The sequence below is a fragment of the Protopterus annectens genome, chromosome 1.part2, assembly GCF_019279795.1.
Source record: "Protopterus annectens isolate FY-2018-M chromosome 1.part2, PAN1.0, whole genome shotgun sequence".
Taxonomy (NCBI): domain Eukaryota; kingdom Metazoa; phylum Chordata; order Ceratodontiformes; family Protopteridae; genus Protopterus; species Protopterus annectens.
In genome coordinates this window covers 936,535,580-936,551,553 of record NC_056727.1, presented here as the reverse complement: position 1 = coordinate 936,551,553, position 15,974 = coordinate 936,535,580, and the positions used below count along the sequence as shown (strand labels likewise).

The 15,974-nt window shown below is 40.4% G+C and overlaps 1 protein-coding gene across 1 annotated transcript in view; it reads left to right on the top strand.

Moving 5' to 3' along the window:
* The window catches only part of DNAH14 (dynein axonemal heavy chain 14), a 2,550,346-nt gene that overhangs the window by 476,573 nt on the left and 2,057,799 nt on the right, over window positions 1-15,974 (top strand). Inside the window, 1 exon segment of the mRNA XM_044060213.1 lies at window positions 4,629-4,737. Coding sequence (XP_043916148.1) covers window positions 4,629-4,737 — 109 coding nt within the window.

Sequence of the window (15,974 nt, the reverse complement as noted above, 5' to 3'; positions counted from 1 at the left end):
CAGGGGTTCTTCAGACCTAGCCCTGATAGATCTTTTACACATGTACAAAGCAAACAGCACTAGAAACACTAGATCCAAGGATCAGAACTTTGCTTGTGACATAAACAGAATGTGCTAGAGAGACAGATATGTGTCCCAAAGGATCCATACTATGGAACAGGCTCCCCATCCATGTAAAAGAGAGTTAATTCCTTGCTGTATTCAAATGAAACCTTGACAACTGGATGGGAAATCACAAATTTACTCCTGGTCTGGCCTCCTTTGTCTCTTATGGTCAGAGGCCATCAATAAGAAAAGTATTATCCTAACTAGCACTGCCGCCTCCAAATCCTTAGTTACCTCCCTCCCTACTAACACCCCCCACACACCATGTAGATGCCCATGATACTTGGGACACAAATGCTGTGGGGTCAGCAGATAGGCTTGTAAGAGCCCTAGTAATTATTAGCCTACTAATAACCTATAAATCTATGAACCTAGGTATATGTGTATGTTTATTAGATGTTCTTATTGCAATTCTGGGCAGATAATAATACATGATCTTAGGTTATCCATTGGACCATTATGTATGGTAATTTTATATGCTTTCACGGGATGAAGGATAGCAAAATATCTTTCATTTTTAGCTGCAATTCAAACAACAGGTAATTTTCCTGAACCAGAAATAACATTTTTTGTTTTGTTTGCTTTTTTCACAATTTGTACATAAGTGTATTTAGCAACATTATTCAACTTCAGTGAAATGGACATCCAATCTGTATAACTCCATTAGTGCAACTGATTGTTCACACACTGCCAGTCTTCTATCTCTGGATGCTGTTGCCAAATTTCTAGCCCTCATCTTTTTTGTCTTTTTAGGTTTATCTATATCTATGTTCATATCTATATCTATATCTATCTTTATGTGTATATTTTGACCCTCTCAAGTCATGACCATCCCCTTGCATTCTATAAACCCGTTTATTCCCCGTCCTGCCTGGCATGAGTATCCCACATTAGTCCTTGAGAGGGTTCTACCTAAAAATGGAATACTCTTCAGTGGCTGATTACTTTTATCTAGGCAATATGGATAAGACTTGAATGCCAGAGGACTGTCATCTACTGCTGTCTTCGATTTCACTTTTGCACCTAATGTCACCTCTGATTGCTGACATGCATGCTCACTAAAGAAAGGACCTGTTAGATTGTTCCACATGAATGTCTTCTATTACATATGCAATGTAGAGGGAGGACGTTGTGCAGTAGCAACTTGAATGAGTGGATGTCTCTGGCCCATATGCTATATGCTGTACATTCTTCAGAGGGCTAGACTTCCTCCCTCCTTCGCCCAAGGATGGACAAGTTGGTGTCAACTTCTTATTCCTACTTTCCCTTGCCTGTTGCTTCATTGCCTGAATCAATAATTGATCCTGGACTGTCTGTATTACACTCAGGGTTGCTTCTCTGTGTGTTGTGGCACCAGTTTTTATGTAGCAGCTTTGTGTAAATCATTGGACTGTTTTTTGAGAAGAGTGATAGTCTAGAATCTTCTTGGGATGAGAGAAGGTTTGATGTGTACTTGTTTATGTTAATGGAGTGCAAGGCCTAAACTTCTCTAAGAATTTGTCCCACAGATTAAAGCTGCTACAGTTATTGCCAGGTTCTTTTATTATCCTGGCATCCTGAGGAAAGGGTGTGTGCTTAAAGCTTTAAATGTATCAGAAGACACCTTCCATTTACTTTCTAGTTAAAGACTTGTGCTGATCCTACAGGAGTGTTTAGGCTATGTTAAAACTCCACTGTAACACAAGTAGATTGATTTTGTTGTGGGCTTGGCTGCAAAACCTGAAGCTTTCTGTCACTGAGACTAGCATGTATAACAGAGAAGCCCTTTGTGGCCACACGCTGTAATCGCTTAGAGCATTGACAGGTTCAATTACTACTAAAAAGTTCATGACATATGTATGATAAAGCAAGTGGCATAACCCCCATATGCAACAGTGATCAGGAAAAGGATACTGAATGTCTACAGTTATGATGAGCTCCTCAAATATGTGTACTGCCTCCTATGTGCCTTTGTCCTTCTTACAGATTGTTAGCCTAATATATTTGTATAAGATTAACGGCATGCAATAACTAATGTTATTGACACAGTATCAAGACATTGTCATTGTTCTTCCATAAAAGGCACTAGATTACAGAAAATATTGGGCCATTAATTCTTGCAGCACTTTTTTCCATTTCTTCAGTTGCCTCATCTGCTTATATTTTTTTCTTTGTTTTGTTGCCATGTATCACTGATCCTCTTCTGATCTTGCTGTCAGAGTTTATTCAAGTAGCTGCTTTGATGGGCATGATAAAGATTCCACTGGTGTTTTTTTTTCTGTCCTTCCCCTCTTGCCTAGTTCAAACATTTTGTAATGTCATTGTTATGCCTGCCACCCAAGATCAATAATATGACCCTGTAAACCACTGATATGAATACCTCTGTTTCCATTCTATTCCACAAAGGGTTTGGCACACGTTAAGATTTTTTTTTAACAAATATAAATGAAAATACTACTGAATAATATTGAATCATATTAATTCTTTAAAAGAGTTGTATAAACAAACAGTTGATAACGGTGCTGCGAGCTTCTTTGCTGTTGTCGTTAGTAAGTGTTCTACATTTTGCCATAACAGCTACATTAGGAAATATGTTGTTGTTGTTGTTTGTCTTTTCGGCTTTTCCTGGTTAGGGGTCGCCACAGCGGAACTCCGGTCTGCTAATGATTGGCAGTCGATTTTTATGGTGCCGAGTTGCCAGCCCAATGCACAACCTTTAGCGAAGGCACGTGTCTGAAACTGAATTAGTGTAAAAAGTGCAAAAGGCAGAAATGTACCTTTGAAACTGAAATGGAAGAATCATGTAAAGAGTGGAAAAAATAGGTGCTGTTACTTCATTAGGGTTTCTCACAAGAAAACAAGAAAGGCTGAAAGTAATTATCCAAAGCTTTCAACACTGTTTCCCATCACTTGCTTCTGTCCCAGCTGTCCCATCTCAAACTTTCCCCCTCTATCATAAACTGGCTTTCCAGTTACCTCTCAAACTGACAACAGGCCGTCAAGTAGAAAAATTGTACCTCTTCTTACTTTCGTACTCCAACAGGTGTACCCTAAGACTCTATCCTGGGTCCCTACTATTTAACATCTTTATTAACAACTTCCATCACTGTCTCCCAAATGCCAGACTTGTCCAATACACAGATGACTCTACCATTATCTGCTCTGCTGAATCTCAACCCAAACTCATGCAAATAACTTGGGACGCATTCACCAGCACTGAAACTTGGTTGCTAAACAATCGCCTAGCTCTCAATGCAACCAAGACTAAAATCATGATGTTTATCCCATCAAAAAACACCAAAATTGACAAGAACTCCTACTCCAGAGTCAGGCAAAACAAGACTCACATCAAAATAGTTCCCAATACCAAGCTACTAGGTGTCCTTATCGATGAACAACTAAATTTGACATTCACCTACTAACTAACATCAAGAAAACCCACCAGAAGCTTGGTATGCTCTATCAACAATTGTTACCTCACCCCCTCAACCAAGCATACCCTTGCTGTCACGTACTTCACATTCCCTCTCTTATGTATGGACCCCCTCTCCTAACTAACCTACAGTCCTCCATAAAGACAAAACTTGAATCTTGTTACAATAAAATTTCTAAGTTTACTACCGTCTCCAAGTCTGTTCACACCACTGTGATGCCCTACACTCCTTGAAATGGCTAGAACTCCACAACTGTCTCTCTTACATTCAACTATCAACTGTCCATAAACTTGTTTTCGGGCCCTCTAACTGCCCCTCCCTCTCCTCCATTCTCACCCTGTATATTCCTGACAGATCACTCAGATCCAAAAATCAGAATGCCTTTGAAGTATACAAACACATACGTACACCTGGGCAACTTCTATTGTCATTCTTCCTAGCACGCAAATGGAACTCACTCCCACCTCATATCTGAATTACCCAGAACCACTCTTGTTTTAAGACTTCATTCCTATCTCTGGTCTAAATGGGAATGCACCTGCTCTCACCCTTCCTAACTTCCACCTACTTCACCCCTACTCCCTTCAAGCTTTCCTTCACTAATCTAAACTAACACCTGCTACGCACTTCTTACCACCTCCTTACCATTTTTCTTACTATAACAACTCCTGTTATGTCTTAGTTAGTATAGGCATTTGCAAACCTTGAACTATAAAATGCTTTGTCATCCCATGTATTCACAGAAATGCTCATCATGCCATTTACCACAATATGTTTTATTATTATAATCATTATTTCTATGTCTTATATAATGTAATATTTTTGTTAGCTTTAATAGTTTTTTTTTTTAAATATTGTTTCTGGAGCTTTTCTCCCTGGGCCTCTATTAAAAAAGGTCTCCTTTAGGCCCAATGGACCTTCCCGGTTAACAAAATGCAAATAAATAAATAAAATAATTAGTTCTTAATTAAGACAGAACTACCTGGATGGCTGTTTTTTTATATATAATTATGTGTGTGTGTGTGTAATAAACAAACAAAAGCAAATAAAATAGCTGCTGATTGTGGAGTCAGTCTTATATTTTGCTTTCGTGTGTTCTTTTGCCTGCAGAGAGCAATTCTACAATGGCCTTACCAAGCTGTCTGAAGCGACATCATTAGTTGAAATAATGCAGAAAGATCTGGTTGCACTTGGACCACAAATAGTGCAGAAATCAAAGGTACTAACTGTTTTCCTTCTATAAAACATTATCTATGGACTATATTTTTGTGGCATATTTTTGTAGAAGATAATGAATTTCAATTATGGAAGGATTTGATAATATTTTTCACATATGTCTTTAAAGAAATCAAATGCATAGTTAGTTTAGCTAGCTTTTATGGGCTCTAATATCATTCATGGGGTTGTGCTTAATATGTCAGTAATGTATCTCTGAACATTTTGTAATACTTTTTTTTATTGCTGTTATTGGTTATAAATGTGTCATGACTGGGAAAAGTCCTTTTAGAATTAGCCTACCCCTTCAGACATCAGATTTAGCAATAACAATGATTCTGTTTTTCCATTTTGAACCCTTGTTTCTGAGTGCCCTCAGGGTTCTTTTTATGTTCTGCAAGTATCCATTTCTTCTGCTGGCAGCCTTCTTCCAGCTCCAAGCTGTCAAAGTCAATCTGTTGGGTACCCAAGAGAAGCTATCTCAAATGAATAAACTGTTGCAGAGTAATTGAGAATGGTTTAAAGCTCAAGATTAGTGTTTCATTGTATCCTTATTTTAGAATGCTGGGAAGGCTTATTAAGTGTTTTCTCGTGTACAGTTTTGGTTTATTACCCCTATATTACACTGCAGAGCACTCAATTACTGTTTTTATATGAGAACTTAGAAATAATGTTTGTTGCATAACAGCAAATAATCACCTTTTTGGCTACCCCTTCATCTTACTAACTACTGCATGATCTTACACCACAATGAGTTTCCTTAGCAGTAATTTTAGATGCTAGCAGCAAGGTCAATGGACATCAGAAAGACTGTTTTTTTTCTGGGATGATACAGCTTTATATGCAGCAAAATCAAGATGCTGGTGTGACCACTAGTCATTATCAGTTATGTTTTAAATAATGCTAGATGTTTATGTCTGACCTCAACCTGGGTTGTGTATGTAGGACTGATGAACGTCAGGACACACTTACTGTAAAGCTATCCCCTGGCCACAGGATGGAATCCTTCAGCTAAACATTTTCAGATGACTTCACTAGTCTTTCTTGGTTACATGGCAGAATGCCTTTTAAGGAGTGGGTCAAACTCTCCCTTCTTTAATTCTTTCCTGCAGCCCAAATGATTAAACTCAACTAAATGTCTCTACTTTAAATGGTTAAGATAAAGAACTCAGCAGGGTAGAAGGGAGACATGCAAATGCACATTGAACTTGGCTATGTACTGTTAGTAAATCAGACATTAGAAGTTAAGAGCCCTATACAATGCAGTCAGTCTGTGTGCTGTGGAAAAAAATCAACCCATAGTCGGAATCCCTGGAAAAGTATAACTCAGGAATTAGCATAAAAAACACACATGTGCGTGTACACACACAAACACACTGCGTAAATAAATCAAGTGTCCCATAAAATGCATCAAAGAAGAGCCCTGCAAAGTTCAGCCAACCTCTGTTGTTACTCTCCAGAGGTCCTGTTTGTCTACTTCATCTCCACATAGAAAGTACAGCAATAACAAGCTTCAGTATTTGATTAGTAATGCACTTGTTAGAAATTTGTTGATACATAATTTTGCTTCTCTCTAAGACTTTTTTCCAAAAGCAAGTGTTTTGCAGTTTACACACATTATGTGTGTTATGATTCATAAACATGTTCACCCCCAGACTCACCAGTTCTTTTTTGCCACTAGAACAGTTCAGATTACAAGCCTAGCTATCAGTGGTAAAGTTTCAGCAATCTCATGTCTTGTGAACAGACTGTTTGTATGGCAGTTAGGTATCCAGCCAAGACTTGCACCAGCATTGTCTGTATTGTCACTGAAGGAACATGACATGTACCAAACATCTAATTCTGCAAATCATCAACTGTGTGAGAACAGACTGCTGTCCTTGCCTTGCAACAACAAAAATAATGTGTCTGTTGAGTAGTTCTGCTATAAGGACTAGCAGAAGGATCTGTAACCTCAGAAATAGGTTACGGCATCATACCAGAACATATATTCTGTGGGTTGACCCTGCCTCTGCTTTGCAAAACTAGTCTAGCAAGAGGATGACATTGCCAGACAAGCTACCACAGTCCTGACTCTAGTATGGGACTGACAACTTTCAGAAAGCTGCCTGAGTTTTTCTCATCTTGGAGAAGAGCCATCCATTGAGACCAGTGGATTCTGGATGTGGTAGCACTTGGCCATGGCTTAAAATATACAAGTTTTCTCTCAGTGAGAGGCACTTGCAGATCAGTCCTTCTCAGTACAGAGCTTGGGATATGCCCAGAGATAATGCTGAAAAGGATCATAGATATTACATTTTTGGAGAGGTGTTAGGTCTGTACTTCCAGATCTTCTCAGTCCTAATGGGAATAGATTATTTCTGCCCTATTCTGGACCTCGTAATTTCATCCATTTAGTCTGGTATATTCATGTCTGGATGGTCACTCTTTTGTATCATATGTGTCTTTTTCCACAGGCAACCAGGATGTTATTGCTAGATATGCTAGAGGTCTTTCTGCACATCAGTGTGTGGGGTTCACACAGGACATTCCTTTATATCCAGTGTTGTCCATTTTCATCTGATTCAATGAACAGGATTTGGATCTGACCTTGGATCTGGCCTTGGCATCTCCAAACCTTTGGATCCAGGACTCCTCTCCTACCCATAATTCCCTTACCATCCTCAAATTACCTCAGATCTCATTTGCTATCTGAACCAAACAGTCACAGAGGCTCTGATCTCCATGCTGGAATGAGTGTTTTTGTTCAGTTTCCTAGAGAATAGCTAGAATAGCTGCATGTATACTTCTATTTTCTGCTTAGCTGTAGCTTTCTATTTGTCTATCTCCGCTATCTTGTATACATTGTAAAAAAAGGTTTTATATATTCCTTCTGCTTTTTAGCTTTTGTAGGCCTTATTAATAACTAGCAGTATGGTGTAGTTTTTATAGTACTTAAGATTTGTAGTTGCTGTTTTTTCAGCATATATTTGGTGATTAGCTTATTCTGTTACAGGTAATTAAGTGGCTGATAAGAGTTTTAAAAACTGTGCTAGATGTGGCCACAAAATTCCCCTGCAAGACCCCCACTCCCTTTGTATTTACTGTCTGGGAGTGATGCATCTGTACACGGAATATGAAACCTATGCTTCTTTTGGCCACAAAGCCTTTCAAAGCAGAAGGGATAAACTGATATTAAAGTGTCTTATTCCATCTCAATTTAGCAAACCTGTGTCTTCTCTTACTTCTTCAACTCCAAAGGGCAAAGAAGAAGAAGAAAAAGAAGCTCTGTAGCCAAAGAAACTTACGCTCGAAAGTAAGACTCCCAAGAAGAGCATTGAGAGACCCAGGAAATGGTCCCCAGACCCCATAGTCTCCATGGATCTGGCACTAAAAATTCCAAAGTCTTTAGAGCTGTAGCCTTGGATCTGTTCACTTTCCCCATTCCGACTTTTTTCTCTGGAGCTGATTAATGCTCAATGCCATTCTCCATTTTGCAACATCAATCTAGGTCATCCTTGGGTACTTTTTCCAGATCTGCCCATCCTTCAAGGAACCTCACCAAAGCCAATTTCAACAGAATGATGCAGAGACTCCTTCAGACACATATACAGTTGGGATCCTTCCAACTCCATCCTATCTGGTAGAGTGGGGAACATTGTCATTGACAGCTCCCTTATGACTCCATTGCAGGTTCAGCCTTTGGAACCGAAGCCCTCGGATCCGAGTATCATCAGAGTGCTGATGTCGACTCAGACAGTGCCTTCATCTTTGGGGCTGATTATTACCAAGTCTCTCTCCCTCTATTCCAACTTTGTTGGATTGAGATGAGAGGCAGAGCTGAAGCTTCTGAGCCAGTGTTCTAAGGAATGGGTCTACTCTGAAACTGTCCGAACCTTCCCTTCCTCTCGGGGCATTGGCTGTAGACAGTTTGGCTCCATTGTCAGCCTCGGAGCTGGGAGAAGTCAGAGCTTTGGGATCTGTCTCAGTTTCACCCATTAGAGAGACTTACAACTGGTCCTGTCAAGATCTAAAGAAGAGGTGCCTCTATCTTATTCATATCCAACCCAACTTTCAATGTTTTCTGCTCCAGAATCCCTTCCTTCTTGTCAACAGGGACTGCCAACTTACAAGATCCTTGGTGAAGTTCTGTCCATGAGCTCCCAGTCTGATTAAGACCCATTACCAGATGTTCCCCAATGCGAAGTACATAGAAAACAGACTTGAAAATGGAAGCATTTGGATTCATCTCCAGAATTCATCATAGAAGACATGGATTTGGATGAGGGGGAGGGCTCCCCAAGATCTCTCTTTAAGACATCTGTTTTGGTGAAATTGTAGAATTGGTGAAACAGAGAGGGGGTGTACCTTGGATATGCCTTCTTTGAAAGAATCCATGTTCCTGGAGACTTTTGGAGCTGGCTGTTCTACTACCTGGGTAGTTCCTCCCCCGATGCTGTCATTGACTTGATGTCTCAGCAGGTTTGGAAGGAGCCTGATACAACAGAGCCAATGCCTAAAAAGTTAGACAAAATTGGAACAGACAGAGCAGCAGGTACCGGTATAGCTATATACCACTATGCCTGGATGCAGTTGTGTGATGTTGTAGAATGCTTTAGGATGTTCTTCATTAACGTCCTCTTTGATGGTGCCACCTTGTTTGGACTGAAGGTTAAATAAACTCTCACCAGATGTGAACAGGATGGTAAGACCTTTTCTGCCATTGGAATCTACTTCTCTATTCCTCATAAAACCTTCTCTGGGAATCACTGAGGAGGGAAGAAGGTGGGGTTCCAGAAATCACAGGGTTCTAACCAGGACAATTCTTTGGAAATACTCCCCAGCAGCAGAGGAGGGGGTAACTTTAATGAATGTCTCTGTAGGGGCAGAGGCAGTCTGCAAAACCAAGAATTTTTCAGTCCCTTTCTTGAGAAATCCATTTGATGCTCCTGAGAAGCTGCCTGACTGCCACAATCCAGATGCAGTCAGGGGCACTTATCCCTACACCCTCTAACCTGGTGGGCCATCACTTCCATTTCTTGGGTGTTAAAGATAACAACTAAAGGATACATAATTCCATTTCTATCAATGCCTCATGCAAAATCCAGGATTCCCTTAGTACCACCACATCAGTTGGAATCCAGAAAAGCAGAGGGAGCAAAGCTGTTGGGAAAAAAAGCCATCCAGCAGGTCCCAACAGACCAGACAGGATCTGGTGTCTACTCCAGGTTCTTTTTAGTTCCAAAGAAGATGGGACCTAAGGCCAATAATGGGCATAAGTCATTTAAACCAATATGTCAAGCAGACAAAATTCTGTATGGTCACAATACAGTCCATTTTACCTGTGCTCGGGAAGGACAACTGGATGCACTTGATAGATCTCCAAGATGCTTATTATCACTTAAAAATACAAAGACATTACAGGAGGTTTCTCCATTTCAGGCTAGGAGACAATCATTTTCAGTTCAGAGCTCTGCCCTTTGGACTTACCACAGCCACCCCCCAGGTGACTACCAAATGCATGGCAGCAGTGATAGCCTACCTCAGACTGCAGGAGTTCCAAGTATTCCTGTACTTGGACGATTGGCTCCTAACTGTTCTGATCAGGGATATGTTGATTCCCCAACAGGACCTGTTACTCCAATTACTTCACAGCTTGGGAGTCATGGTCAGTCTACAGAAGAGCAAGTTGACACCAACTCAATCCATAGAATTTATCGGATGCCACCTGGACACCACAACACAGATAGCCACCCTGCCACACCACAGGATTCTCTCCATCTGGGAATCAGCAATTCAGGTACTATTCTCATTATCACCAGCACTGCTAAATCTAAAACTTCTAGGGCTTATGGTATCAGTCATCATCTTCGTTCCTTTGTTCAGATTTTACAATAAGGTTCTCCGGTGGACCCTCTCAGTTTAGTGATCACAGCTTCATCATCCCCTTAGCACGCGATCAGGCTCACCTCAGTGTGCAGAATTCACATCAAATGGTGGATCAGCTCCACAGATTTGTTAGCAGGTCATCCATTCCCTCCACTTTCTCCTACATCAGCACTTACCATAGACACTTTCTTTTTAGGGTGGGGGCATTATGAAGGGAAGACTGTCCAAGGTACCTGGACACTGTTAGAGACCAGCTTTCCTGGAAATGAGAACAGTCCATTTGGCATTGCAGGCATTTCAAGGCTCTCTTACAGTGGGTGTGATTTCAGTTCATATGGACAATATGTCAGTGGTCTGGTACATCAACAAGCAGGGGGGAGCCAGGTCTTACCCATTATGTTGAGAGACCATGAGGGTTTGGCAATGAGTGATGTCTTCCTGTCACTTTCTGTTGGCAACACATATCCCAGGGACTTCCAGTGTACTTGCAAACAGATTGAGCAGGTCAATTCTTTTGCCTTATGAGCAGACCCTCAATCTAACAGTGGCGAAAAAAATCTTCAGTTGCTGTGGTCAGCCTTGCTGCAAACTGTTTGCTTCTTGCCTGAACAACAAGTGCAGTGGTTGTTTTGCAGTAGTCCCTCCACAGGGTCAATATTCAAGGGACACTGTGATCTACCCTTGGTCCCCAGGTCTGCTTTGTGCCTTCTCACCATTTCCTTTCATTATGAAGTTCATTCAGAAAGTTAGAAGGTGCAAGGCCAAAGTGATCCTCATTGCCCCCTATTGGCCCTGACAAGCCTGGTTCCCATATCTGTGGTCTCACCTTCTCAGTCCACTCTAAATGCTGTTTTACAGCCAGATCTTATATCTCATACTTCCAGACATCCTCTCCCTGACCTACTGTCCCTGAAATTAGCCACTTGGTTACTCAAATTCTCGCGATGGCCAGGAATGCCAGATTTTTGGAAAATGTAGTTCATATTCTCACTGCCTCACAGAAGTCTAGCACTAGGAGAATATATCAAAGGAAGTGGAAAAATCCTTTTGGGCTACAGGGAAAGGTTTGAATCCCTTTTATGTGTCCCTTCTTTTTATTCCAGAATTATTTTCTTCCCGGTCAACAAATTTTAAATAAATAAATAAATACATTTTCTTAATTGTTCCAAAGAGGTTCTGGTTTCTCTACCATCAAAGTTCAACTCTCAGCCATTTCTAATTTCCACATAGGCTATAACGAAACTCCCACAGTATCGCTAAAAGTATCTAAATCCTTTCTTAAAGGAGCATTCCTTCTTTGGCCCTCAATACAAGAACCTATTCCTCCATGGGATATCACTGTGATGCTTTAAGCCCTCAGACAGCCTCCCATTGAACCAACAGCTTCTGTAGATTTAATGTTCTTGACATGGAAGATGATCTTTTTGGTAGCATTTACTTCTGCTTAGCAAATTTCAAAAGTACAGGCTCTTTCTTGTAAAACACTATATTTGTTTTTCATAAAGATAGGGTCTTCCTGAAACCAAAGCCTTCTTTCATTCCTAAGGTGGTATCCAAATCCAACATAAATCAATCCATTAATTTAGCTGTTTTCTTGGCAAAACTTTTCAACAGAGTATGCATTGCACTTGGAAAGACTTTGGAAAATCAGACCAGTTATTCATTGCCTTATCCAAATCAAAACTGGGATGGAGCTTCTCAAAAGTCACTCACTCAAGATGGCTATTAAGTTGTATTTCATTTGTTTATGACAATTTAAGTTTACCCATTTCTAAGAAACCGACAGCTGATTTGACAAGGGCAGTGGCATCTTCTACAGTTTTTCAATGTCAGTTTCCTATTTATGAGATTTGTGCAGCTGCTACTTGGTCTACAGTGTATACCTTTGTGTTTCATTTTAAACTGGTTGTACAGTCCAGAACTCGTTCCTCCTTTTTCTCAGCAACATCATTCCTTAATTTCACCAAAGAAACAATGTAGCTAGGGATTCTGTCCCATTAGTTGAATCAGACGAAAATGGACAACATCAGATATGAAAGTTATGTACTCACCATAATGATAGATCCGTGTTGTCTTGTTTTCGTCTGGTTCAACATCCCTCCTGACACCTCCTTCCAAATAGTCACCTACAGATATTTGAGGAATGGGTAATCTCTGCTGTAGTCTACTAATCTCTAACTTCACAGGTACATCAGATACAAAAGTTATGTACTCACCATAATGATAGATCCGTGTTGTCTTGTTTTCGTCTGGTTCAACATCCCTCCTGACACCTCCTTCCAAATAGTCACCTACAGATATTTGAGGAATGGGTAATCTCTGCTGTAGTCTACTAATCTCTAACTTCACAGGTACATCAGATAGAAAGTTATGCACTCACCATAATGATAGATCCGTGTTGTCTTGTTTTCGTCTGGTTCAACATCCCTCCTGACACCTCCTTCCAAATAGTCACCTACAGATATTTGAGGAATGGGTAATCTCTGCTGTAGTCTACTAATTTTTAACTCCAACAGGTACATCCCTTCAGTATTCTTTTATCTTTCAATTTCCTGTTGGTTCATGTCTTATTTAACTGCAGTATTATTAGTAGTTGCATATATTCTTACAATGGGCAAACTCAATCTGAGGTAATTTGAAGATGGTCAGAGCCCTGGATTTGAAGGTTTAGAGGTGTTGAGGCCAGATCCAAGGTCTGATCCGAATTCCATTCGTTGAACCAGATGAAAATAGAATAACACAGATATGTTATTATGGTGAACACGTAATTTTTGTTTTATTTATTTTAATTTAAACACACTGCCATTCCTTAGCTGGAAATTTTAAAATGGTATTGGCTGCAGTGGCTCAATAGCTGAAGCTTTTTCAGGAGACATTATTCAAGAGCTGTGGTCCCCAGCATTAATGTTGCCTGGTAGCAATATCCAGAGATTTCACGAAGCATCTATGCTGTAGACACTTTCCTGCCTGCAGTCATGGGGACTAAACATAAGTAGGGAAAAATTCTACATGATTGCATTTCATAGGATAGCCTTCCTAGCTACAGAGCTGGACCATTTTCAGTGCTGGTTATTCTTGCACTTGGAAAGCATCCAGTCAATCCTGGATTTGGTTAACTGGGTGAGGATGCACTGTGGTATCCAAACTCAGTTTCTCTTGCATCCTCTCAGTATGATTAACACTGCCATGGTCTTTATTATGCCAATTACATGCCTGAGGATGTGGGTGCTGCAGTGGACTATGAAGTGCTAGTGGCTGACAAGCCACTATACATTCATGGATCTTCTAGCTTCAGAGTGCTTTTGCTGGGCCATAAATTGGTGGACAGTACTAACCAGCATTTTTGTGGTTCTTCCATTTCTGCAACTGAAACCATCATAGATTCTGAGGAATTACTATTTACTTGTGGAGAGGGGGAGATCATGAAGCCTCCTACATGGTTGAGGTATGCGTCTTCCTCACCCTGAAGTGGGGCTCCATATCATCAAGTTTAAGCTGAGAAATTTTTTTCCTGGTACTAATAGCCATACAGACAAAGCTGCTCTGGGACTTTTTCTGTTCTGGTCAGCTAACCAGTCTGTCTTGTATTACCAAACAAACAAGGGGGCACAAGGTTGTATCACCTTTGCAGGGAGATGCTGCTTGTATGGCAATGGATTACAGACAGGGGCATCACTCTCAGCAGTTCTTATTCCTGAAGACGTAAATGAGGTTGTGGACCATGTGCCCTCTCACCAGTCCTTTCTTGGAGTTGTGGATTTAGAGAGATAGTGCCTGGTCCAATTCATCCAGAATTGGAACACTGTAGAGACTGACCTGTTTTCTACCCAGAAGAATGTGATTCTTCCCTTCTGCAACAGGAAAAAGTAAGAAGTTCCAGTGGAAGCATTCTCTCTCTCATAGCAGAGAAGATTCGTATATGCATTCCTGCCATTCCCTCTTGATTATAAGTCTCATCAAAAAGTTCATGAAAGAAAAGCAAAAACTTATTTTTATCACCCCTAGATAAATGAAAACAGCATGGATTCAGGTACTCAAGTCACTGGCAATGCAGAAAATATTTCTAATTATAGCCAAGAATATCCCCTAAGGGTAGAATGACAACACAACCATCACCACCTCAGGGCCTGTATCCTGCAGTAGACCCCTGATCTAAAGATATTTGCCAGCTGAAGTCTTAGAGATTACTGAAGCTATGTGAAAACCTTTCTCAGGCAGGCCTGTGCTTTTGTGTGGAAACAGTTCTCCATTTGGGCACAACAGTATCCCTTACTCTCTCAGTCTTAGCTTGCAATTTATCTTGTTTTGTCTCAGACAGATGTATTATTTGGGCCTAAGTTATTCCATGGTTACAGCCTTTCCTAACCGTTATGACCTTATGAAGAGCACAGTCCTTAAAAAAAGTTCTACATGCTTGTGCTTCTTTGAAGAACCCTTTCATTCCATAGTGCTTGCTTGTCCTTCTGCCTCTACTGTTTCAGTCTGCAAGCTCAGCAGAATTTAGTTAGTTAGTTAGTTAGTTAGTTAGTTAGTTAGTTAGTTAGTTAGTTAGTTAGTTAATTCATTTTTAGAAAACACTCTTTCTGGTGATCACCACTTCTGTATGAATTATTTTGGAGCTTCAGTTTATTTTATTTAATGGATCTTATCTGTTATGTTCACAGGAATTGTGTGTCCCTTCAGATGAACCAGTGTTTCTTCTTGAAATTGTTTTTCAGTTGCCTAAGATCTAGCTGTTACTTGAAGTACCACATGAGTTTAGCAAGAAAGTCCCATTTATTCTCCTTTGTTCCATGGAGGAAAGGCTGATGACTGCCAAGCAAACACTTTACACGTGGATTGCCATCTGCCATATCTTTTGCTGTTAGGTGGACAGCCACCCACTGGTAAATGCTGAGCTTCCAACCCAGTTCATGAAAGAAGTGGATGTGAATGATTTAGGAATCTCTCCACTACATATTTTATCACCATGACCACTTGATCTTCATTGCACACCTTCACCAAGCATTACTGTCTCAAACATAACTTCAGGAGTCAAGATTTGTATGTTATTACAGTATTTCAGTATCCAGAATTTTGGTGTCTTTCCTTTTGTGAGCCTGAGGCTGTTTTCATTTGGTGTTTTACTGCATGGGACTCATCCTAAACAAGAGCCCATCCAATCTGATACTGAAGGTTGCATACAACAGAAACATTTTTGCAACACCATCTTACCTATGAAGGGACCTTCCTTTTAATGGCAGACACAATTTTCTGCCGTGCTCATGATGGTGGTTGACTTCTATATCTAGCCTCATCTTTTAGTTAGTGTTCCTTGCAAGTCAGACAAATATATATTTGTATATTACTTGCCAGCAGTGTAGATGTTAGGTC